This window comes from Microchirus variegatus (assembly GCF_963457635.1).
Source record: "Microchirus variegatus genome assembly, chromosome: 14".
NCBI classification, from domain to species: domain Eukaryota; kingdom Metazoa; phylum Chordata; class Actinopteri; order Pleuronectiformes; family Soleidae; genus Microchirus; species Microchirus variegatus.
Window position 1 is genome coordinate 14,140,286 of NC_139815.1, and position 27,828 is coordinate 14,168,113.

Below are 27,828 nucleotides of genomic sequence, written 5' to 3' on the forward strand. Positions count from 1 at the left end.
CTTTGGATCATTAGGGCCACGGCTTTTTTCCCCCCTTCTTTCTTTTTTTTTTTTTTTTTTTTTTACACAAACATTTTTTTATACACATCGTCCTTTAACATCCCGGCGCTATGCTGGGCCCGTCTCTCTAGATCCTGTGATCGATACACGAGCTTCTCCTCCTCCTCCTCCTCCCACATTCGTCCGACCGAGACCCTTCTTCCCTGTCATCATGCATCCTTACGCGGTGATGCTAGCGGTGCTCCTTCTGGGGAACTTGATGGTGCCTTTCGTCTCGGCTCAGAACGGTAAGGAACGCGAATGTGACCGTGGCATGATTGTAAACAACGCGTGAAAGGTGAGAGCGACTTTGACTTGAACGCGAGGACAGGACGCCCGAGAATGGGGGGGAGGTTTGCCAAAGAGCTTCTTGAGAATGACTGCGATAAAAAAAAAAAAGCCCCTCTCTCTCTGCTGTAATGTTCTGTAGTTTCACACTATAACTCGACAGCAAAGGCCACAAGGAAATCACTGACCACACCATGCAGCCTCTTAAACTGTAAACCGAGAGCGCAGGAGGAGGAGGAGGAGGAGGAGGAGGGAGAGACTGACATTTTTATTTGCATGGATACTTTGGTTTATTGTCACATCGTTGATGTGTGTGTGTCTGACTGAGCTGTCACTCAGTGTGTGTTTGTGTTGTTGCTTTGAAACAGACAAATAAGAGTTGAGTGGCTGCTGGGAGCAGAAGTGATGTCTGTACCTTCATGTAATTATAGATTACGCACACACACACACACACACACACACACACACACACACGCACAGTAGTAGCCTTTGGGCAGCTTAAGGCTGTTATAGTGTGCTGTGCCCGTGCAGAGAGTTAAGGGGGGGGGGGGGTTGGGTAAGCACAGTGTTAAGGCAAGACTAACCTGTTCTGGACTTTGATAGAGAGTTATTTTGTCAACAACAAATACAAACTGCAGTCTCAGCTGTTATTCAAAAAAATAAAAATACATAAAAAAATATGAAAATGTGCATAATGCTGTTTCTTGCACACTACTTCCTTATTACATCACATTGACTGTCCCCAAGTTACTTCACACACAAACTTCCATATTTCCTCACATTAGTATCGTTTAGCACAAGTGTGAGCAGCACGCAAGAGGCTTGCTTGTTTCCGAGTTAGAATTTAACGTCCAGTGTGCATTAACCATATATTATTTGGTTTAAATAAAGATTAGGAACATGTTGTCCGGCGTTCCAGGTGGTCCTCCTCAGATACTGCATGACCTAGAGTCTGCAGTTGTTCTTTTTTTAATCTTTATTTGATGCAAAATTCTAAAGAACCTCGATAGGTTCCCTGAGCCACACTATGATTTAATATGCAAAATGGAATTATCCACTTCTTCCTCCCCCCCTAGTGTTGACAGTTAAATGACACTGACGGGATTGAATCTGCGTTCAAAATAAAGGATAACTCGGATAATTACTGTGCCTACTTAAAAACGTTAAATGTCCGTCGAACTTTCAAGTGGGATGATCAGACACCCGCGCTAATCAAATGTATTGTGATGGCATGACGAGAAAGGAATTCCTTCCAGCACGTGATTTCACAAGGCTCAGAAAATGAGGAACAAACAAGCTGTACAATATGTCTATTATTTCTTTATTTTTAAGATGGAAAAAAACACGGAAGCGCGCAGATTGAAATACAAGAAATCACAGAATTAACAAGTCTCAACGTGTTAAATTAAATAACAAAAAAGGGAAAAAAATTAAATATCACAGCAGTTGCATAACATAACAGTGTGTATTCCCTTCTCTCTTCTTTGTTAATTTTTCTAAAGTGCTTGAAGTGCGTGCACACACTGTGAGGAGGTCGTCTGATCCTGCTATACCTAATACGGCCTCCAAACAAAAGCATTCCAAACACTTAGTGCCCCACTGCGGGAGCCCATAGCTTACCACAGCAACACACTAGCACATATACTGTATGTATGACCCAGGTTCAGTCCAGAGTAATCAGACCCAATGTTTGACCACAGCTGCACGTCAGTGTAAGACTGCTCACATCACATCGCATCCAAAAGCCATTTCACGTCCCTCTCCTAGCACAGCTTTAGGGAAATCGGTGTGTGCACGGGCCCCTTGCCCTAGATTTGTCCTGTGATAATGTAACACAGAGTTCAGGGAATAATGTGCAGAGAATAATAATTATAAATGCATGAAATGTAATCACCGTGTCTGGGAAGCCGAGGAAATTCAGCCATTATATTCCTCATATTTAGGGAGCAGTAGACCCACTATAGATTCCTGCGACAGATATTTGGAGGACTGTAAATAGCACCCATCCTTTGCCGCGTTTCTATTTTTATCACCGAGACACAGCACAGAGAACTGTGGCTTTAAGGTCCTTTTGTGAAAGTGAATCCATTAACTCTTAATGGACAGGCTCCTTGTGCACAGCTGCATTGCCTTCTAAAGCCCCGCAAGGTGGCTGGGAGAAGTATTTCAGGTGAGATTTGATGTGATCTTTATGCAAAGGAAGAAGAAAAAAAAAAAAAAAGAGCAAGTGGCTGGTGCGGACCTGCAGAACTGCTTCTGTGTCTTACGTAATTTCACAGTAGAAGCGTGTAGTCAGCTCCTGCTGCCAACTCCTCATCTCTGCAACCTGTGTGTCAAGACATAAAGATAACCTCTAGACGAGAGACATTCGCTGACCGTGCTTGTTTTCTTTCATTTAACTCGTTTAAACCCGGTGCTTTTGCGGTTCCTCAAAACTGGCCACACACACACACACACACACACACACACACACACAAGTAAGAATCAGATAAAGTACATGGGCAGGATGCAGAGAAAGCCGTGCATACTGCAGTATGCACAGCACCAGGTTTTGAGATAAGCATTTTACAGCTATATACCATTAAATCAATACACTCGTGATGCAACAGCTTGTCCATTATCATGCAACTGTCCAGGCATCGGACAAGGCTGCATTCATGAGTCTGGAAAAATATGCTGTCGGACTCATGCCAGCTCTTGCCCTGAGTCATGCTTGTCCACTGTGAAATCTGATATGGACTGCACTGATTAGGAGCCGCATCACTCCACTGGGGTATAAAACACCCTGCAGGCAAAAACCACTGCACAGCTGTAAGGTGAGAAACATTTTTATTTTTAATAGGGATTTGTCAAGAGAAGATTTTTTTTTGCTGAGCATGCATGAACAAACCTACTTCGTATTCATACAGTTACACACAGTCACAGCTGGAAGTTCCCAAATTTAGCCGCATGCCCTGTTCGACTGACTGTTGGAGCAGATCAAGTAAAGTGTTCTGCACAAGGACAGCTCGGTAAATAATCACCAAGGTTACTACATTTTAACCTGGTCCACTTGTTTTTTTTAGCAGCCTGGATATTTGAAATTGTGATGTCTCAGATGAAAGGTTGTTTATTTTCTTTTACTTGTTGATTAAACTGTCAAAAACATTCGCTGGGCAATAGCAAAAAGACCAATGGTAGTAGTAGACACTGCCATGAAAGTGTGATTTTCTAATTATCTTGGCATCGCTTTGATGAAAAAATCAGTGCGCCAAGATTATCTTATATCCGTGTTTCTTAGGTTTTATATCAAATCATTTCAATCCCGCTGCTTTGCCTTCTGAAAGGGAACCCGGGGAGTGTGCTCTAGTTGTGATTAGAGGATGGGATTAGAACATTTCTACCCTGCACAGAGGTCGTTGGGATTTAAATCTTACTAAAACTGTAACCTCTCATCTGTGAATACGAATGATGGACCCAAGTGAAATTGAGTAGTACCAGTAAAATGCAAAATAGAGAAGAGCTTAAGACAAATGACATCTTTGTTTTCGTCCTATTAGGTGTTGTCAGTGACGTGACAGAGTCAGAGAGGAAGAGTCAAACTATGTCACTTTTGTTTTAGGATTAATCTAGTTTCGTTTTTTCCAGCTTCTTCGACACAAATTGTGCAGCGCGCTAAAACAAAATCACACCTTCACGTCTCCTCAGCTCTTTTCAAACATGTCGCCTGAATTAATAGAAACCAGTGAAAATGTTATGTTTAACATACAAAAAACAGGTGCAGTAGTCTTGAAAAATGTAGAGAGAGTGGGTAAAGACGTGTCCACAAAACTGCTTCCATTGGAAATGTGCATGGTGACACATTCTAAAAATACCGTGGCTGATTGTGACACCTATGTCACCACTAACACTGGTGGAGTGACTGAGTTATGTCTAATCCAGACTGTTCTCAGGAGTGTGTGGGTGTGTGTGTGTGTGTGTGGGTGCGAGAGGCTGTCTTGAATGGTCTTGAATGACTCGCCTTATATTCTTTTGTGGCACCTGTCACCCGTGTGCTCGTTTCTTAGGCGTAAAGAAAAGCAGGTCGAGGACGACTGCAAACACCGATGCGTTGGCACACAGTGCTTAATTTGTACACGTTAATACTTCAGGGAGGCGAACACTCGACGCGAAACTTCACCTTTGTCTTAATGGGGGAGGCAAAAATCGTCAGTGTGCACCAGACCGTCCTACACGACATACTTTAAATTATGTTTCTACAACAGAAATAATTACATTTTCTGAGCTTGTGACATTTATGTTTCGGCTAATAATAACAAGATGTATTTAAACACCCCTGGTAAATTTCATCACTGTGCAAACACACACACACACATAGTAACCTAATTGCTGCTGCCACCTTGTGGTAATAGACAGGCCACAAATTAGGTCAATGCTTCCTTGATCCTGGTCCTTGGGACCAACACACCTGATTTAAAGCTGACCGTTTGACTCAGGTGTGTCTGAGCAGGGAAACATCTCAAACATGCAGGGCAGTGGGTAACCAAGATGGAGACGCACCAAAATAAGGTAGTCATCTGCAAAGAAATGTGTTTTTTTTTTTTTTTTAAATCATTACCATTGAGAAAATGTTGATATCTTTGTGGGACAAACCTTCTTAAATAGAGGTTAAATAATCACTATTGTCATACAAGTGACCTGTGAAGACACACATCTATCGCCATACAAGTGACCTGTGAAGACACACATCTATCGCCATACTATGCAGGTACCACAAAGGCCCACGATCTCACACGCACACATGCAGCCGAGCACATAAGCAATGCAGCAGTCCTAGGGGGGGTTTCCTTCTTGCTGCTTTCTCTGTCTGTGTCATGCGACTGCGGACAGGGATTCAGGTTGTAGGCAGGAGACTGACTCACTCTCGGGCTGCATGGTGGTGGTGGTGGTGGCGGTTGGTGTGTGGCGAGCTGTCAGTCCTCAAGGGAGCTCTTTTCTCTACCTACATCAGAGGAGTATGTAGGCTGTAATGACTGTGACTTCCCATGCAGCCTTAGATGGAGCCGTCACAGACAACTACAGGTTATTTTGTGCACATGTATGACAATACAGGGAGCTAAATATTGTAAACACCGTGCACTGAAAAAGGACGTGTTAATTTTTGTGTTGACTCATTTCTGTTAAACCAGCATTTGACTTCCTTGGCCAGTTGAAACAGAGACAAACACTTAGACCCATTTTGCAGGAAAGCTCACAACAATCCTATAATATCCTTTTTGAAAAGTTGCACTCGGCCACAAATGATCTGCTCAGTTAATATTTGAGTTTGTGTATTGTAGATTCTGCTGGTGCCGCACGACATTTGAGTAGTTGAGTAATCTCCACTGAAACTTGTCTATGGCTAATGAGCTCTGTCACCAGGTCAGATGTTTAAAACTGCTGTAATTGTCGACAAGCAGACTAATTTACTTGTTAGACTTGGTGTTTTTCTACTACTAGTGCAGTGGCCATAGGAAGTATGTATTCCTATAGTGGGAGCTGAAGAACATTTTTCAGATATGGTAATGCATGACAAGGAACGTAAAGGCTAACATAATACAAACACTGTGCAACCTCATTAGGCACAACGCAAATGTTTTAATTTTTCGATTAGCATAAGCGTAGCTAGCTGTTTTGTGACTGTCAGATACAGCTATTAGCTGTCTTAATGTCTAAACAACAGGCCCAAAAGTGGAAACTATGTACAGGTGTCCAAGCCTCTTCCTGCACTAGTGTGAGTGAAATTAAAGTAATAAAATGTTGGCTTTCACTTGCAACTTCTCAGCTTTCAGAAACCGTTGACATTTTTCCAATAGCACAAACTGTTGCGCAACTACGCTAATGCAAAGTGTCGTCTTCGATACGTATTAAAAAGTTAAAGGTGCATTATGTAATAAATCTAAAGCAACTGGCCATAAAATCCTCCTAATATGTCACAGAGACTCTAGAATAATGTTCATATAACAAACTGAACTCACCAACAACAACAGTACAGACAAAATATTTGCATAAAAAAAATAATAATTTGCAGACCGCACATCATGTTTATGTTTTGAAATCATGTTTTGGCTTGTGGCGCCACCTACCACCGTCTACCAATCATTGTAGTCAGTAGAGTCTCAGCTGCCGAGCAACCACGGGTTGCCAGTTACGTCTGAGCTACAATGGCCGAGAAAAAGAAACCTGAAAGACCTCGGTATTTTGAATTTGAGTGTAGTAACCGTTTTTGGCCACATTCTTACATGTGGCGCCTTTAAAGAATATAAAGCACATGAATATAGTAATATTGAATTGAAAAAATACAATAATTTTACACATAGATATGTTCTCATAACATACATGGTATAGTTGCAATATCAGTTGTGGTCATTCTTGGAACTTAAGTCAGCACAGCCGTCTTCCTGCTCATTCTTATAAAGATAATCTTCGTTCATTTTTCTTTGACATAATCACCAAGTGGTTGTGATCTGCCCACAGCTTACAGCTTCATGTTTTGTCACTTCTCATCTCCCAGCACACATCTGAAATGAAAGAGTACTGGCTAGTGGCTACTGTGTCTTCTCAGTGAATTTCTCTTCTATTTCTCCTCCCAGAGCCTGAATGTGAATTAAGTCATCTGCTCCTTTTTCCTGATTTGATTAGCCATCGACTTTGAGGACTTGAATCACTTTCTTAAGAGACTGCACTGTCATTATGGGTTTTAAGGCGTAAAAGACGATGCTTATCTATGTGTCCTCAGCCAGTTGACCGTCCTACCCTTAATAATACTAGATAATCCCACACTAAATATTCCGTCAAATTGAAATATTGCTTTAAAAGTGTAGCCAGATATACTTGGAGTCATGGGCACAGACATTTCCAAAGGAAATAAATAAATGCTTATTACCCAGCACCTCTCTGGCCATTCTACATAAAAACATACATTGTATGCATCCCATACTTGCCGGCACGTCTTTGAACAGTAGTTCTCTTTATAATCCCTCTCTTCCCATAGTGTAATTCATTCTCATTTGACTGTGAGTCATGAGCTGGTGTTGGGCAACAGACTTGTTACCATGGCACTACTTGGAATCTGTGTATTGTGAAGTATGTGAAATATTCTGGCTGTACTTGGAGAGCCTGTTTGAACCCAGTACAAAGAGAACTGTGTTCTCAAGTTTCATAGCAATGAAAATAGTATTTATTCTTAACTTTTATGGATATAACCACATAAGTTTTGGTTTCATTGTTCATTTTAGTAATGAGCTGAATATTGCAGTTGCCTATACTCTTTCCTGAGGCCTATTCTATTCATGTGCTTATGATACATCACTTTGAGCAAGGGAGACGGATCTGGGAGGGGCTGTAAGCTTTTGCATTGAGACAAGAAACACTCAAGAGAACACAGGCTGTTCCAATTTCCTCCTTAATTCAGGGCAGAGTTTAGGCAGTGTTTTTTTTTTGTTTTTTTTATTAATCTTAGCACATGTTGTGTACAGCTGACAGGCCTCAGGGCCGGCAGGGAATCCTGTCTGTGGTCCAGGTGATTTGTCATTAGATGGGGTTCATTAAGGCTGGCAGTGTGTTGTTAGGCTAGCCGCTGGTGTGGAACGGGGTCATGAATCAGGCACAGACATATCACGGTACACTCACGCTTGTGGTGATAATGCATTTCATTATGACTTCCCCTACATGTTGTCCTCTGTTGCCTGTATGAAATAGATTTTTGCTTGGAAAGTAAAGATAAAAGTGTGTGATTGGCTGAACTGCCCATTTCCCCTTTGACCTCATGTGAATTTGAAAAAACCTGCCCTGTTGGTCCAGCTTACGCATAGGTAAGACCTAATTTCTGGTGTAACTAACAAGAGCTGATATGGGTAAAAGGAGATTAGGGTAAGTCAAGGTTTTAAACAAAGCTTCATTAACTTGCAAATGTAGGGAAGGGTGGAGCGATTGTACGCGCTCTGTGTAACCAAAAAAATACTTGCAACGAGAGACACTCCTGTTAGACTTTTATATGATAATATAATATATATATATATAATATATATGATATATATTATATATATAATATATAATATGTGAAGGAGAAAGACAAGACTTTGCATGATCTGTTGCTATGGACTTTGGACTGGATGACTATGACTTGGCCTTAGTGGGATGATGACCCGACTGGATTTAGGCTCTCATTGACCTTTTACTAATCCATGTATCAATGGTTTGAAGGTTTTTTCTTTTGCCTTTTAATCATCCTCTCATTTGGTTGTGTGTTCTCTGATTCTATTTAATTTTTTTCTCCATTCCTTAACCTTTTCACATCTTTCTGCTTCTCTAACCCTCTTTTACCGTTTCCTTCCCTGCCACCTTGATACGCTTTTCCCTCTCCAGCTGGGTTTGTGAAGTCGCCCATGTCTGAGACTAAGCTTACGGGGGACACCTTTGAGCTGTACTGCGACGTGGTCGGTAACCCCACTCCAGAGATCCAGTGGTGGTATGCGGAGATCAACCGAGCCGACTCCTTCAAGCAGCTGTGGGAAGGAGCCCGCAGGCGTCGGGTAACCATCAACACAGCCTCTGGCGCCAATGAGGTCAGTGTGCTCGGCATCACGCGCCTCACACTGGAGGACTCTGGGACCTATGAATGCCGGGCCAGCAACGACCCCAGGCGCAATTACCTGCGACAAAACCCTGCCATCACCTGGATCCGTGCCCAGGCCACCATTTCGGTGCTACAGAGTGAGTGGTCTATGTCCCGTAGTGCCTGGTGGTGAACGCCCGACCAACCCCTCTGTCCCAACCACTCCAACCCATAAAACCCGAGAGAGCCCACCCTCCCCATGGCAGCCACTGGCCAAGCTAAAATAAAATAAGAATATAAATAATTTTTCTTTCAATTTTTTAGTTAAAAAACTGGATTAAAACAATTGGGTCATCTAAATTCCTTTTGCCAGTGGTTGCCTTTTTTTTTGGCTTTTATTTTCACCAATATCAAATTTTGTTTATTCATTTGGTTTGGACAATATTTATGTTTTCTCCCTCTTCCCAAAATGCCTTGAGCATCTTGTTGTAAATGACCACAAACCCAGGAGCTTTACTCTGTCTCTATCTACATTTCCTTTTGTCCTCCCACACAAAACCTTTGTTCTCAAAAGGTCTCATGTGTCCCTTTATGATATTCAGATCATTATCTGTTTTTCTGTATTCTGATTTCACCCATTTCCTATTCCTGGATTTATGTGTGACACTTATTCCCTATTATGTTGTGCATTGCGTTTGATTGTTTTACTTACTTCAAAGCCCTGCCTGCCAAATGCAGCGGAAAACCTAGTGGTGCTTTGAAGTAATGGTGCTTTTGATTTTTTGGCTTTCCCACTCTGGGCACAGTGTAAATGAGACTGTAAGAAGACACAAGGAGGGATCCCAAAAGGCATAAAGGAGTCATTCCTGCCGTCAACTCCTTCATGATAAAAGCAAAAAACATTGTGTGCTTTCAAATTTGTGAGTGGTAATCCAATAGAGGATGAGACCACACAAGGGCCACGACTGTCTCATTTCTGTTTGGACGAGACAAGAGATTTCAGCTCTACATAACAGTCTTTCTGGACTTTTCTGTGCAATGTTTAACCTTGTGCCTTCTCAGCCATTAAGCGTGTGACTATGAATCAGTAATGACATTATATCCTTTAACTCTCTGCTCTATGCACAAAGACATTCAACCAAAGTGAATTTCAACTGGACCCTTCTAATCTGTGCATGCTTCAGTGCTCTGCCCACTGGTGCACAGGGAGATGTGGAATGTTGTTAGTCGTAGTGAAGCTCTCTGAGAAGCTCAGAGGAGTCGGATCATTGCCGGCTCTGACAAAGTACGACTGAGAACTATTCAATTATGTGTAGGGTTGAAGCAATTTCAACTTCCATAAGAAGTGCAAACAACAGGAGCTGTTTACCACATATATTCTGTCATTACTGAGGTAAAATGTTATTTGTGTATACATGTGGTATCCAAAGTATTACATGTATATAAAGGCTATACATAATATCCCATTGATAATGATGTATAGTTTGTAGTAAGTTTGGGTAAATGCAGAAGTCTCTTTGTCTTGTTTTGGCCTCCTAGTTGTCTTTATTTAGTTTATGGATGTGACTCACTCTTGATCAATATATCCCCTCTGGATACATACATAAGCAAAATTGCGGTTCCTGTTACAAAGCTATTTGTTTTCTATTCTATTTTTGCATTTGCATATTTCTTTTTTAGCAAATGCAATTTTAATGTTGAAATTGATACAAAATAAAACATGCATGCATGCATGAACACAATCTACGAAGGGACATCTTTTTAACATGTGCTTTCTACATGTATTTAAAATGATATTATTCCCAAATGGATCTTCTGAGTATGTTTGCACATGAAGTACGCATTCAGATCAAATGGATTCCGACACGTGTTATAATGCTTAAAAGTGAAGCTACAGCCAGCAGCTGGTTAGCTTATCCTAGCATACATTTTGGAAACAGCAGGAAACCGCTAGTTCAAAGTTAAAAGTACCGTGGATATAAAACTAATAGTAAAAGTAGCAGCTTGTGATTTTAGTAGGGCTTATGTTGAATATTTATTGCCTTCTTTTGCCTTGTTTCCAGTCTTTCTGCTAGGTTACGCTACCAGGCTATTAGCCTGGCTGTAGCTTCTACTCTGTACATGTTTATGCCTGAACATGAACGTGGTATTAATTTTAACTTAATACAACAAAGCACTACTTCTTTTTTATTTTTTATTTTTTTACAAAGAACAACAACTGTCATCAACTTCAACTAGTGGTAGTAAGTTTCCATGACAGTATACGATACTCTGCTGACATGTCTCTATCCATTTCTCTGTCGTTGCTGATTGCTCCATCAAAACATGGTTTATTGATCAAAAGGTAAGAACTTTTATACAAAATACCAATATAAGAGTTTTGAGGCTCTGTTACAGACAGCTGATGAGTTGCAAGTGAGATTTGCTGAGGTTCAAGTAGTATAACTGAAGTCTCCGTTGCAACCATCATCTCTTGGTGACCTTCCTTTAAACCGTCAATTGATGACCAACTGGAAAAGTGATGCTTTTGCTTTAGCTGCTCTCTCTCTCTCTCTCTCTCTCTTGTTTCACACCCTCTTGTGGCTCATTGTCTACTCCTGCCACCATTATGTCTGTCCACTAGACCGGTTGTGAAATTGGCACGGTCAGTCATAATGAAAGAAAATAACCTTGAGTTAGATTAACAGATTGCAGGGTACACCTGTGTGGAATAAAGAGTATGTCCACATTTAGCATGATAGCTGTGGACACGCCGTCAATTTTAACAATCAACAACTGACCCTTTACACATATTTCTTACTTGTCTGATTTGTAACTCAATCAATGAATGAGCACAATGAATTATACATACTGTAAGTTGATGGAGCAGGATTGGTTTGAGGAACCGTATTTTCCACCAGCTTTAACTTATTGCATAGATGTAGGTGGATTTTGAGTATACACTTACTCTACTCGTATTGCTCAATACCTATTCCATTTTAAAGTAAGCATGTTTGCAAGACTCTACTATTTCAATCTGTAAATATTGGTATGTTAAACTCCACTGTTAGGCTGTTTGTTTTATTGCATCATGGCAACTACTGAAATACTGCATATATTTGTTAAGAACAAATGGTTCAAACCATGTAGCTCACCCACACGCTCAAAAGGCCAACTGTTTTCTCGATTTTCCAGCAGTTTCTGGCACCTCCCTCATAAGATATTTTTTTTCTCCTGTAATGTTATGTGATACAAATTCATGATTTGAGACCTGCCTTACCATTTGCAACGACACAAATGCATGTCTATGCCTCTAACTATTTGAGAATATACAGCACAGCACGTTTGTACTGATAATAGACGTCCTTTTAAGCAACACCCTTCATGTGTCATATATGTTGGTTTGATATGGTTTTACCATTATTCGGCTGGTGCCACAAGGTGTCCTACAAACAACCTTCAGGTTAAGTTGCCTGTGGACCACCGTGCCTCGTTAGCTAAATGTTAATTTATGTACCTCATGTTGTGTTTGTACGCATGTCTCACAGATACTATTAATAGTGCATGTGGTTCTGCTTCATGGGGGGAGAGAGAGAGAGAGATGTAAGGGGGGAGGGGAGAGAGACAGAGATTACCCATAGCTAGTGCACAGCTATTGTACAGACTCGCAGAAAAAAAAAAAAAAAGATGCCATGAATGCTGATAGAAGTCCTCCTTTCCCCCTCTCTGCCTTTTTGCCTTACCAGTGGCCTTGCGGCACAAGTCAGTAGTAGAATTATGATGCCTCTCCTCTCTGCTCCGCCCCTTGGGGCTCCATCGTTGCCATGGTTGGCCCAGCCTAGAGGAGGAGGAGGAGAAGGGGGGAGAGGCAGAGGAAGCTTCCTGCTCACTGCTCAAGGCAGAGCAAAGTGCGCCTCACCCTCAGATAACCCCAAAACTGTTAAGTAACCAGTGTGTTTAGCGAGTAAGAGGGTGAAGTACCTAATATAGGCATTATATTCCTAAATCAAGCTTTCACATGCTCAATTTCAATCAAAAAAATGTGCTCTGAAGATACATATTTGACAGCCATCCTACACAGATTACGTAAAAACAACATACAGCCTTCAGTTACTACAGCAGGGGAGGGAAGCGTTACAACTGCAACTGAGCCCCAGTTCTGTGATAAGTTTTAACTGTTTCTGTCTTACAGAACCAAAGATCAATGCCTCTGATGAGATCATCCTGTCAGCAGACTCCCCAAGCAAAGCCGTTACCCTGTTCTGTAACCTCACCACTGCCCACACTCCTCACAAGGAAAGCTTCTGGATGAAAAAAGGGCAGGAGATCCCCAATACACTAACAGAGCAGGGGTACACAACATACAGGTAACAGACATGGTTTGGGGGACGGGAAAACTGATTGGCTCGGTTTTGTTTATATTTATATTCTAAGAAAGAGCAACTGTTGGTTGGGCTGATTTTCCTGCTTGGCTACTTTATTGCTGGAACGCCGCTTGTAAATGGGTCAGACTGCAGAGTTTCAGACATTTGCGGCTCTATAATAAGATTTTTTTGTGCATGTCCCAGACACAGGAGAGATAATATTAAAAGCTTGGTTGTTTGTATAATCGGCTTCCTGCGGTTACTCTGACTATTCATAAACACATATTTTAATACGTTGTTAAGGGAAAAATTAGGTTTGCACATAACTCGTGCACACATAACATAATGTGTGCACGCATGGCGCCCCCCGTGGCTGACGTGTTTGCTCGCTCCGCTCTCGTATGCCGGCTTTTTTTGTGTGTTTTAGTGTGTTTTCTTTTTTCTTTCTCTTCAAAATGCCATGCACTTGTAACTTACAACCGGCAGGCACTTCTGGACATTGGTAGCTTACATAACCATCTGAATTTAACCCTTCGTATTCCACCGGAGCTACTGGAACTTGTAGCTGGAGCTACCACCACCCCCATGCAGGCCCCGAAGCCCCGAGCTCGAGTGTGCACGCTGACCCCAGGAAGGTGCTCCGGAGACGGCGACGTAAGCGGGGGAAGAGGGCTGGGCTACACGCTAGGCTAAAAGCTCGCGCTAGCAGACCATCGCTACCCAGCCTCCTACTCGCTAACGTGCGGTCACTGGACAACAAACATCAGCACGTGTGTTGACAACATCGTGCCCACCATACATGTCAGGAAGTTCCCCAACCAGAAGCCCTGGGTAAACACTCAGGTACGAGGCATGCTGCGTGCTCGCTCCACTGCATTTAAATCAGGCAACGAAGCTGAGTACAAAACTGCCAAGTACGGACTGAGACACGCCATCGCAGCAGCAAAGAGGCAGTACAGAGAGAAGTTGGACGGCTTCTATTCCACTGCTGACTCTGGGCGGATGTGGGGACCAGACAACCTGCCAGAAGACCTCAACACTTTCTACACCCGCTTTGAGGCTACAATCGACAACACAGAGACACACACACACACCTGGACCACTGGACCCCCCTCACCACCACCAACAGTCTCCTCAGGTCAGGTACACAAAGTCCTGAAGAAAATCAACCCCCACAAGGCAGCAGGACCAGACAACATCCCTGGCCGTGCACTCAGAGCATGTGCCAACGAGCTGGCTGACGTCTTCACCTCCATATTCAACCTCTCCCTAAGCCAGAGCACAGTTCCCTCCTGCTTTAAAACCACAACCATCGTCCCCCTCCCTAAGAAGAGCCCACCCACCTGCCTGAATGACTACAGACCAGTAGCACTCACTCCAATCATAATGAAGTGCTTCGAGAGAGTGGTGCTGGCGCACATTCAGAGCAGCATCCCGGATACACTGGACCCCCTGCAGTATGCCTACCGACCCAACAGGTCCACCAGCGACGCCATCGCAGCTGTCCTCCACCATTCCCTGTCCCACTTGGAAAACAAAGAGTCCTACATCAGGATACTCTTTGTAGACTACAGCTCCGCCTTCAACACGGTCATCCCCTACAAACTCACCCACAAGCTGTCCACACTTGGTATCCACCCCACCCTCTGCGACTGGCTCCTTGACTTTCTGACTGGCAGACCCCAGACTGTCAGGATCGGCAATAGGACATCAGCCAGCATCATAACAAACATTGGCACTCCACAAGGATGTGTCCTCAGCCCCATCCTCTACACCCTGTTCACACATGACTGTGTCGCCTCCCACAAAGACAACACCATCCTGAAGTTTGCTGATGACACTGCAGTGATAGGATGCATCACCGCGGCGGATGAAGCGGCCTACAGGATGGAGGTGGCCAGTCTGGTTTCTTGGTGCGAGGACAACAACCTCACCCTAAACACAGACAAGACGAAGGAGATGATAGTGGACATGAGGAAGGAGAGGAGACCTCACCAACCACTGTTTATCCGGGATCTTGAAGTGGAGCGGGTGAGCAGCTTTAAGTACCTCGGGGTCCACATCACTGAGGACTTCACATGGACCACCAACACAACACAGCTGGTCAAGAAAGCACAGCAACGGCTGTATTTTCTGAGGAGGCTGAGGAAGTTTGGCATGTCGACAAAGATCCTCAGCAACTTCTACAGCTGTGTCGTGGAGAGCAGTCTGACCAACTGCATCACCGCGTGGTACGGCAGCACTACGGCCATGGACCGCAAACGCCTGCAGAGAGTGGTAAAGACAGCTGAGAGGATCACCAGGTCTCCACTGCCCTCTCTGCACAGCATCTACCACCGCAGAGTCCGCAGGAGAGCTGTCACCATCATAAAGGACAGCACCCACCCACAACATGGACTGTTTACACTCCTGCCCTCAGGACGGAGGTACAGGAGTGCCAAATGCAGGACAACCCGTCTTAACAACTCTTTTTACCCCACTGCCATCAGAATCCTGAACAGCTGAGCAGGACTACAATTGACACTTTAAACCTGACACATGTCACTTTAAATCTGTTGCACAACATCTTGCACAACCAGTGTGCACTTTATGTACAGTTTTTCTTACTCATGCACATGTTTATACTTATTTCATGCATATATATTATTTTAGTTTTTTTGGTAATATTTATTTAGTATTTTTTCTTATGTATATTATACTTTTTAAAACATTTCTTTCTACTTTATGCTGGTATTTTTGAGTGGACAGCAAAGTAAGAATTTCATTGTACAGGGAAACGTGTTTCTTTACTGTGCATATGACAATAAACACTTTGAATCTTGAATCTCTGCATGCGGGTTCTCCGGTTTCCTGGAATATGGGGATTAGGTAAATTGGACACTCTAAATTGACTATAGATGTGAGAGTGGGTGTATCTATGTATGTGCCCATGTGCCCATGTGCCCATGTGATGGACTGGCAAACTTTCCAGCATGTGACCCCTTCTATTGCCCTATGTCAGCTGAGATATGGGGCAGCTTCCCCCATGACCCTCTTGTGGAGGATAAAGCGGTAGATAATGGATGGCTGGATGGATGGATGTTGCTTGGTTTACTAGCAAGCCACCACAAAATACCATTGAAATCAGTGGCGGCTCCTGAATAAAATTTCAGGGGGGGGCATTTTTTTCTGATAATGATTAAGGTGACCCATTTAATAAGTGCATAAAGCAAGACCGTATCAATTTGTTGTTAGATGATAAACAGTCCTTCTTGTGTCCACTAGATGGCAACTTGATAAACAAATATTATTTACATGAATCTGATGTATGATGTAAAACAGCTAAACAGGACACAAGATGTGTCCGGCAACCACATAAAGACGGGGGCAGCATATTAAGTCAAGTATTTATTAACTGACCAAGTATCAAGAGCTTTCACAACCTTTACCAGATACATACAACAAACATATGACACGATATTGCAGACAAATTATTCATTAAGTGTAAAAGAAAGTGCAGAATTTGATTTTTAGATGGGTTGCTAAAGGCATCTTAGAATAATACTCTTACACAAAACAGTCTGATTATCTGATTTGCGTGAAGTTTAACCTACAGTTAAACCCTGAGCGATACAAACATCAACAATGTTAGCAAACAAGCTAACAAACGTAGCTTCAAATGACTGCTGTCCGCTGCTACGAGCCATAAACGGCTAACGCGTATGAAAGTGCGAACTCCATGGCACTGGTCCAACTACGTGTACTTATCAGTTCGTGCTGGGACCAATTAAACGAGCACAATCCTCTGTGTATTTTTTAAACGGTGAGCTTCACTTCGCTCAGAGTGGCGCGAGCAGAGAGGCGAACAACTTATCGAGAGACGTGAAGTGAAGAGAAGTTATCCCCTCCTCTCTTTGCTCAATTTACATATGAAGCAAGTACGTTAGTGTATGCACATAAATCGTCATTAAAAATGCATTGGAGGGTATGTTTTTTGAAAAAAACTTTTTTAACATGAGAGTCGATGGGAGAATTTTTGGGTGATTCTCCACGTTAATCAAATCGCCCCAGGAGAGGCAGAACCATTAAACGTGACTTGAATTTGATGATTCTGATTGGACAATGACAGATAATATGTCTAGAACACTGATAATAACTACCTTTGCTGGCAGAGATGGAATATTAATATTATTATTAATATAGAGAAAGGAATATAAGTACTAAGGATCTTTGGAATTACTGAGGAAAAAAAATTATCTTTCTCCTCCTAGTTGGGAGGGGGCGTCGCCCAAATCGCCCTTATACACCGTCCGCCCCTGATTGAAATTGAAACGAACTCTGAAATTCAGTTTCCAAATGGCTGATTGAGATTCATGTTGACTTCAGAAAAGTTCATCAAGGATCCAACCCAAAGTAATAACTAGTTGTTAGTTACAGTGTAACCACTGCAGGACTTACCACAGACTCTCCCTAGCCACAAGATACGACTAATTGGTCACTTTCTTGTCACATTACATCAGTGATAAAATGTCTGTGGTGCTTTTCCTGCAGAATCCAGAGGTTCTCTCGAAGAATATAAACAACATAATGTCAATAACTTGTCTTCCATGGTCCAGTAGGCCCTGAAAGCTTTTACGACTGAGTCGGACTGAAATCTGTTGAATTTAGCAACCTGATTACTAGCAAAGTAATGTGACTTCTCAACGGAAATAATGTAATAAGTTGGTGTGTTGTATTTCTTACAGAATCAATAAACCACGGGCAGATGATTCAGGGGAATACATGTGTGTTTACACATTTGACACAGCGCCAAATGCAAATGCTACAATCGAAGTAAAAGGTAAGACTCCGCTGCAGTTTCCCAAGAGCTGAGACTTAACGACACAGATATCGCTCAAGGCGACAATTTCTTCCATGATGTGCTAAATTTTTCGAAAAAGCCACGGCTTGTGTTTTAGTTCCCCACATGATGGTGTGAGAATGAAGTCTGTGGTTTTACTGCTGTGAGATGGGAGAGATAGAGGTGTCCTAGAAAAGTTAAACCACCTCAAGCTGTGTGAAGAACGATGTTGACAAAGATGTTTGAACTCATCTAGTGCTGTGGTGATGACAGGGAGCAATCCTGAGGCTGTTATCACTCTGAACTTTCACTGAGATGACAGTCAAGCAAAAGGGCACTGCTTACAGTATGTCCACCAAAACTCAAACGCTAGAAATTGCTCTTTTATTTAAGCTACTGGTCAAACTAGAGACAGTTAACTGCAGTCTATGTAATGGAGAGCTAACAGAATAACTGCTGTGTTGATTTCATTTACGCCGACAGCGAAGTCACCAACTTGAATAAGGAATCGTCCCAGAGAAAGGGCAAGTGAATCCCTGTTGAGGAGAGGCTTGGCTGTGTTAAGTGATTAAGCCAATTTGCTGTGGCATGGCTATGGTGCATACTGAGCATGTCCTGCCTCTTATTCTTGCGGCTGTCTTAAAACACTGCCTGATTGACTAACATGGGTGAAGACCGTGTGTGTGTGTGTTTTGCTTTTCCTGGGCTGTGAGATGACAGCACAAACTGAAGTCTCCTAGACATCGCTGGACTGTGATTGTTGAGCCTTGTTAACTGTCCCCTGGAGGAAAAAGTCAGTGTCTTGACTAAACTGAGTATGCACAATTCTGCCCTTTAAAATAGCATGTTATTCTGCATTAGGGGTGGGAATCACAGGGTCCCTCGCAATGTGCGTCACCAATAATATCACGATACAACGATTCTGTGATAATCGATATATTAAGACAATCCTATAGGGATGCATCATGACATCTGTCTCAAGGCCACAGTATACTTCTCCGACTGCGTAATGCGTTATCCGACTGCGTAACCACGGAGATCCCTTGAGCCTTCGTAGTTCTCCGTCGTGGTGCCGGATACATACTGCAATTTTCCGCCAGATCAGTAGCGGTCGCAACGCAATGTTGTTGTGCTTCTCGCTACAGTGAGCAATGGCATCCGAGAGTCTCACATGAAATAAATATTTTCTGTGTCCTGGAACGCAGTTTTAAGATCATTTGAGGCGAGGAATTGGCCATTTAGAGTCTAAACATGTGGTTTGTGTATTAAGATATGACGTATTTATAGTTTGGCAGTGACGTTGTCATCGGTGATCAGCTCCACCTCTGTGGACCCTCGGTGCGCACAGTGGCCGGCACAGAGCAGCGTTACCTCGGCCTGTCCTTAGGACCAATCGCAGCCCTTGTCGTCTCCGTTGTCCCTTGACGGAGTGACGCAGACAGCCTCTCCGGCGAGGTAGAGGGGTCTCCGTAACCTACGTAGAGCACTTTACGCAGAAGTATAGATTGGGCTTAACTGAATAAAACATAGTTAAAAGTGCAGGATTTCTCTATTTATTCACAACATAGAGAAGAAATTGCATAAAGTCTATGTATTGAACATGGATGGGCCATCTAGCTTTCTCCACCATTATCCAGCTGTAAACTCCCTCTTCTTCGGCCAGCTAACTTCCGCCCAAGTTTCCCTCATTCATTTGAGCAGCGCCGCTGTGAGGAGACATCAAGTAGCGACATCCGGCGAGTGAAACTAGCGGGGACTGTCTACTGAGGGGCGCCTTAATGTATTAATTAAAATATTTATATTTGCCCTAGCCTATTGATTATCGTATTGCACAAGGATGGACGATGACATATCACCAAATCGATATTTTAACCCACCCCTATTCTGCATCTAAAATCATTTAAGTAACAGAATGGTGTGACGTTAAAAGAGTAGGGAACCACTGCAGGAGCTATATAAAGCATGTATTTCAGCTCTTAAAGGCTTTTGTGATTTTCTAGAGGTGTTGGGAGGTCTTTAATGACCCAGGTAGCAATACCAATGTTATGCTAGCCAGCTTTGCAACGTGCCTCTGGCAGCAGTTCACTGAGATCCCTCGCCTACAGTGTCCTTGGCACACTCATCCTTGCAGGACTCGGCTCAGAGGCAACAGATGGAGGGTTCTGTGATGTTGTAGGATTAAAGCTCTGAATCCTATCCCAGCCATCTCAGTGGCAGGAATGGAATTTATTGTCTGTCATATTAAGCTCTCCACAGATACATATTTGGTCGATGGCTTTGTAAAATTTGCAAATTGTTCGTGATGAAAAGGTTTCAACACGCATTCTAACCATCTCACGTTTTAGACTAGCTCCTACAATTTGATACAAACTCTCAAAGTCACAACACGTAGCTATAGAATGTGGAAAAAACAAATGAAGGATTTGATTTTAACAGCTAAAGTCACATTACTCTCCCCTCCCTCCCTGCTTTCTAACAGCCTTGACCTTGCTTCTCCTGGCACGTCACATTCATATTTCACCCAACCACTGTCTAGTGCACACAAATTAATAATCGTAGTCATCAGTCTGGCGAGTAAAACACTGGTTTCTGCATGCGTTAAACCCAGCCTGAGGGCTGTCACTCACTGACATAATACAGTTAGGATAAGGCTCAAATGAGCTTGGCCACTCCCCTTCTCAGGGAGCATGTGTGCACCATAATTAGAATGGAGTAACGTCACCAAAGAGCTCAGACTTCTCCTGCTCTATTATCCATGCGCAGCTGAAAAATGCTCACTTAAGGCCTTTCTCTTATCCCGCTTAATTGCATGGGAGGAATTATTGTAATTTTCAGGATTAGTATCAAAAAAAAGGAAGCACGTACTGTTATTTACGTGATGCTCTACGTAGTTAAGCGGCGTCCGTGTCTCATCGCTGAGAAGGACTGGTTGACTTGGCATGTGTTGCAGTGCTTTAGAATAACCAGAATTTATTTGATTCTTAACCTTTCTGTTGCATTTTCATTATCAGTTCAGTCATTAACAAAAGCCACTTTCCACACCAATTTCCTTTGGTTTGAAATCTCTTCGGAGGAATTCACTGTGGAATTATGGAATTTGAATGGGAACATCTGGAGGCTCTTGAATCGTACTGATCCCTCTTTGTCATGACCTCATTATGATTTGGAGAAAACTGAAGGGCTTCTACCTATCCTAGAATTATATCCCTCATTAAAAAAGGTCGGACAGATTACTAGGAAAAAACAGAATGTGTCTGTATTTTTACCAAAGTTAGAACAAGGTCATGTTGGTGAGGCACTTACAGCACACCATTGTCAAAGACGAATCAACGCGGTACCTGTTAAAAATTAACACAATAATACAAGTTATAATAACTGAACTATTTTAGAAAGGGACGCTGCACACGAGACACCCATGTAGTCAGAATACAAGGTGAAAATCTCCGCCATCGAGGGTCGAGCCCTTTCAGAAAGAATGAAAAAAAAAAAACGAACCATATGGAGTCAACGTGGAAAAGAGAACTGAAAGGAAACATAACAGAAATTCAGCCGCCTCTGTGAAGTGCTTTGTAACACTTACACTCAGGGCATGACTCAATGTAGATGATGAAATGCTTTATATATGATTTGTAAACATGTCTGAATAGAGTCCACTAAGCTTCCTCTTCACTGCAACAGCTTGAAGGCATGACACTAAGCTGCTTCAGTGCATCCACCCTGCCACAGAGACTCTTAATTACACTCCACTCTCTTACATAGACATCTGAATAACACCAATTATTACCATAGCCAGAACAGCCAATCATGCCTCCCTTATTCATGCCATCTGGTAGGAGTTTAAACACTCCTTTTTGAAAAAAAAATTCACCTCTGCCAACCCAGCTAATTATCAATATTATTTATTTAACCTTTTTCCTCAGCAAAACCCGCCATCACCGGCCACAAGAGGAGTGAAAATAAAAACGAGGGGGAAAATGCCATCATGTACTGCAAGTCTGTCGGTTACCCATATCCCACCTGGACGTGGACATGGCGTAAAGTGGATGGAACTTCCTTTACGGTACATACTGTATGCACATTACACCATAGGTAGACTCTTGTTTAATACTTATATTTGGGACTCTGGAGGCCCTAACAGTCGCCAAAGTGTGACAAAAGATAACTCACTCATATTTGTGTGGTCCTCCTCAGTCCAAGTACAGGAGATGAAACATGTTGACTTCCGTGCTCAATGCGCTAAATTCCTGGAATTGTTGTCTCGTGGAGCTCCGCTGGTGAGGATGGTATCCGAAAACTGGAAGTCTGCGAAGTCCGCAAAAAGTTCTATTCTTGGCTCCACAGTGCAGCACAGAGTCCTACACAAACTTCCAGCCTCAGAGGATTTATCTGTCCAGTGGATACATGTTATATATGACGGCAATGTGCCTGCTAGAGCCTGCAAATGATCACCTTTAACGCTAACTGCTGTTAGCTCCCAGCAGTCTCTGTAGCTGATGTAATTTCCTGTCCCTTAAGTTTTTTTTAAGGTGGACCTAAAGAGATACTACTAAACCGAGTGTTCTGAACAGCGCTGTTTTGGCAGGGTGATTGAACTGCTGTGGTGCTTCATAATATGTCCCTTTTAAAAATATTGAGATATTATTTTTGGGCCATATTGGCCAGCCTTACCTTGAAGCTTGACAGAAATATTTATTTGATTTACAGTATACTTTGATACTCGCACACAATTTTCAATTTAATTAACTCTAAGACATGGCCATTGTGTTCCAGGGACTTGACAACTCCACTGGACGCTTCTTCATCACTAGCAGAGAGAACTACACAGAGCTCAACATTCTAGACCTGGATATAAACACAGATCCTGGCGTATATGAATGCAATGCCACCAATATGATTGGAAACACTGCCGAGACCACCATACTGCGCGTACGCAGCCATCTCGCGCCGCTTTGGCCTTTCCTGGGCGTGCTCGCGGAAATCATCATCCTTGTGGTCATCATCGTCGTGTACGAGAAACGCAAGAGGCCAGATGACATCATTGACGGTAAGAAAACGTATCCGTTACCGCGTCCGCAGAAGCTAAATAACAAACTGGGACAGTAGATATCACATTATTTTTGGTCAACTCGCAATTTGAAACCTTGAACACCGTCTTTTTGTTTGGTGTCTGGTCTTCGATATAAAAACACTACAATGTTAAAAAATATACGTGATCCTACCCTCAGCCACTGTTTCTGAACTCTACTAATGGCAATGGTAACCCAACATCTGTTTCTCTGCTGGCAGCTGAGTAACTTTTCACTAAAGTGGGGTTATTAGCCCCGATATATAACTTAATTGGTTACTTTTCTTTCCCTCTTCCTTCTTTCCAAATGGCAACATAATCTAAACGGGTGGTAAGTGAGAGATCCTGCATGGTTTCAGAGATTATTTATTTTCCTTTCTGTTGATTTGTATGTTTTTATGAGCCAACAGCCCACCCAAAAACATTACGACCTTCGCTCACATATGGAACTTTTAAGATATTTTTAGGTTTACAATGTCATCAAATGTTTTCATGGATGCTTGATTCAACGGCTCCTTAAAGTCTTTTATTGATATTAAAAGGTCTGCTTTATAACATTTAGGAGGGTTTATCAGAAGAAATTGAAAATACCACTGAAATCTATGTGTGATGAGAAGTATAATCGTGTATAATCCATTTAAAATAAAAAATTATTTGGATTTTGTCGCCATAGAATAAGCCTTTTATACAATAAGTTCTTTTGGCAAGGCCTTGCTTTATGAGGCCATTTTTACAGCAGTCTGAATGGACTCACATTTTGCACTTATCATGTAAGTGAAGCAATACATAGTCCACTGAAGGCACCTAAGCATCTGCAGCCTGGGACAAAACAATAAAAATATCAAAAGTAAATCAAACTCTCAAATGTCTGTGGACCAAAAAATCCAAAACCAAGGCACACATGTCCTGCCTTTATAGAATATCATTTTAGGTTGATCAAATCTTGATCCCACGCAAGTTCAGTTTTTCCCCCATGCTCGTGGGGTAAGAAACATTCACCTGACAACAGTGTGACAAGATGAAGATGTCTGGGAAGCCTAGAGGCATCTCCAGTTACCAAAGGTCCTGTCTGACCTCTACTGTGTGTGACTTTGCATTCTTTCCATTTTGAAAGGCAAAACCAAAAACAGCCATCCCAGTGAATATGAATCATCACTGCTTAAAATGAAATAAAAAAATTACACGATCTAGCTTGCTCAAAACATTTGCACATATACACAATCCACCCAGTTCAGGTAATCTCTGTGCATGGCCTCTAGTTTGCTTTCATCTGCAGGACAAATGAAGCGATTAAGGTGGATTATATTTTCCATGTTCATGCCATTCAAATCAGGAACGAGGACTCCCTTCTTACAATGAACAGCCTCTCTAAAATCTCATTTTTTAGCATCCCATTTTCCAGCAGTTTTGGCCCCCTGAATTGTGGTCTCAAAGCTATGTTTGAACACTGTCATACTCCACTGCCAAAGTGCTGTGAGGCATAGCTTGACATCTCAATCCTGCTCTTCAAAACCCATCGCTGTAATCACAGATAGTACAGTATAATGTGACGGTTTGATGAATGACATATCACTTTTTGTAAGAAGGCACATGAGTGCTAAAAAGAAAAAAAATCTGTGATCATTTCCATACAACTATCAATCACATATTTTAATTTATTAAAAAAAAAACCTGCAAAGCCTTTGTAGTAAACATTGCTTTTACAGTGTTTAAATTTGAGGTGTGAAAATGAAGGCACACGTTCCTCCTCCTCCTCCTCCAAATGATCACAGCACCATGTTTTTTTGTCTAACATTATAACTGCCATAATCTGCTCCATATTAATGCCATGGAATGCTGCTAATGCTGCTTATATCTGACCTACGTGTTACTGCATGGACGATTTATCTGTGACTGGTTACTTAACACATTTTCATCTGTGCGCAAAACGCCAACCCCAAGGTCTACCAACTCACTTGTCTTTCTGTGCAACATTCACGTTATAGTACCATGTCATTGCCCAATAACATTATGTTTGTGCACTTGAGAAAATAGGGGGTTTCATTAAAGCGTTGATAATCTGAATTGACACAAGACATGAACAGACATATTAACCTCTGTGGACTGCAGATAACTGATGTTGCACATAAATAAATACTGGGCCCTTTAAAAATTCACTGTCATGTAATTAAAATATGTTTTTAACTGAGCCATCCTTAGCCCTCCTACACTTCTGCTCAGTCAGAAATGAACTGGTACCCCGTGAGATTTAGGTGGCATGTGAGGTTAACACTGCTTGGCGATAAAGCTATGGTTATTAATCAGATCACAACAGCTTTTTTTTCTCTTCCACTGCAATATATGTCACTGCCAACCCTTTTCACAAGCAAGAGTTTTCAGTGTCTTCAAAGCAGCCTGTATTGGTTCAGACTGGTGTGTTTGCTTAGCGTTTGCATTCGAAGTCTGTTTGTCAGACGCGAAGCTTGCGCATACAAAGATGTTCCGCAGCAGACTCCCATGTCCCTCATGTCAGAGCTTCCTACCAGTGCACGACTCAGCACTTCAAGCTGCATTGTCGTAGAGGCACAAACAAATTTCCTTAGGCCGTTATTCGATCGCTATATTTTCAAGAGGAACTGTAAACTGTTGCTTTGTAAAGAACTCAAGTACACACTTAGAAATAAGGGTTCCAAAAGGGTCCTTCTACAAGGGCTGAGGTTCTACCTGGAACCATTTGCTTCTGAAAAAACCTTTCCAGAAGAAAGGGTTTTTCAAGGATTCTTGGTAACACTAATGGTTCCAGTAAGAATCATTTTGATCCAGAGAACCCTTTAAAACCCCTTTCCTGAATAAAGTCTTTTAAAAGGGTTCTTGGTGGAACCCTCCAAAAGGGTTCCAGGTGGAACCTTTATAAAAAGGTTCTACCTGGAGCCAAAAAGGGTTCTTCTATGACAAGCCGAAGAACCTTATATGGTTTTACTTAGCACTTTTATTTCTAAGAGTGTTTGTGCAGTGAAACACACAGCACAAGAACGCTGTTTTTGCTATCATCTCATATTTGACCCCTGTGTTCTGTTTTTGTCTGGTTCCATCTCCATGCCACACAGACGACGAACCAGTTGGACCAATGTAAGTAGATGAATATTCTTACCGGTTTACTTAAAATTCCTTCTCACTACTGTCATTTGAGCTGATGTTATTTTTAGGTCACTCATTTAAAACTGCTTGTTATTGTAGGAAAACAAATTCGACAAACAACCACAAGGACAAAAACATTCGCCAGAGGAATACAAAATAAGCAATTTACTCAAGTAAGTGAATGATGTTGAGGATTGGGCCTAAATTCAAAAGGTAATGTTTGAGAATTAACCACGCTAAAGCTTTCTCGTGCTTCTTTCTTCGCAGGTGAGGTGGCTAAAACTGCGCTATTTTTTGACAACATGAAGGTATCAGCAATGGATAGATCTCCAGGCAGTTTTGAAAAAAAAAGCATATCTTGTCTCATTTTGAATGAGAAACAATATCAGCACAACACTGGCAACAACAAGAACATAATGGCTGTCTTAAGCATGCCTTATTCAGTCTTACATGGAGGTTTCAGGATGACGAATAATGACAAACCACCATAAAGGTGTACACATTTTTAATGTGCTGTTGATGTCTCTCTCTTTATTAATTTCATCATGTCCTCAAATGACGTGATCCCTTTTGTATTACATATCATGTACAATGCATGCAAGATAATTACGCAATAGGATATTCAGAATAGAGATTTTCTGTTGTTGTCCCCCCCTTGTGGCTTTTATTGCATCCAGAATGACCTATGTTTTTTTTAATGGAGTCATCCTTATTACACATGTATATCATATGCATATATATGTGATAAATATATAGTTTTATTCTTGAAGATTTGTACAGCATATCACGGTCATTTAACTCTGTTTGATTTTGTGACAATACGTCTACTTTTCAAATCATTTTTATTGTGAAGCTGGGGCTTCATTGACTGGCAGTATTTCCATTTAATTGAGAGTGATTACAGAAATTGTGTGTTTAACTATCTAAACTAAAAGGAAAAGGTGTATTATTTTTATTTTCTTTCCAGAGTAACTTAGGTGTCTTGTATATGTTGGCGTATGAGTGTTCAAATAATAGGAAATCTGTAAAAAAAAAAATATTTTTTTTATATTCCCCAATTTCATGAACTGGTTTTTATTAGATTTTTTTTTCTCTTTAACTGTATAGCATGGCTATAATCCTATGCAATATGTATTCTTAAATAGATATATGGAGGGCGGTTTGTTTTACTCAGTGAAGCTTTAATGTTGTGGGATCACTTGGAAGCTGGCATAGCAAAATTCACTGCTGTAGCTGCATGACTCCTGTTTGAATCAAATGTATCCATGTGTGTGGTGGTGGAAATGGACCTGCAGTAAGGTGGGGTCAGAGGGACCAGAGTATATAGCCACGAACACGAGTGAGACCAATATTTTTTTCTGAATAAAAAGCTCAAAAATGGTACGAATTCTTTATATTTTCTGTTTCGCAAGTTCTTCGCTAACCGCCAGAATTCAGTGCAATTGAAAACATGCCCTTTGGGTCGTATACCATAACAACTAATATGTAACAACATTGGAGACAATGTTGGCAGGAAAACACGAAACACTCCACCACCAGGCACTGCCTACACAGTGTATAAGAAAAAAAAAAACAAACATGA

At 41.9% G+C, this 27,828-nt stretch overlaps 1 protein-coding gene across 1 annotated transcript; it reads left to right on the forward strand.

Moving 5' to 3' along the window:
* Positions 1-211: 211 nt before the first annotated feature.
* Positions 212-27,720, forward strand: LOC310936381 (neuroplastin-like; the record flags this gene model as incomplete). The annotated part of the gene is made up of 9 exons (XM_083900438.1): positions 212-287; positions 8,713-9,060; positions 13,074-13,248; positions 17,970-18,064; positions 21,985-22,124; positions 22,835-23,108; positions 26,216-26,237; positions 26,346-26,419; positions 26,514-27,720. 8 exons carry the CDS (start codon positions 212-214, stop codon positions 26,404-26,406), a joined length of 1,191 nt encoding a protein of 396 aa, XP_083756564.1. The 3' UTR covers positions 26,407-26,419; positions 26,514-27,720.
* Positions 27,721-27,828: the final 108 nt, after the last annotated feature.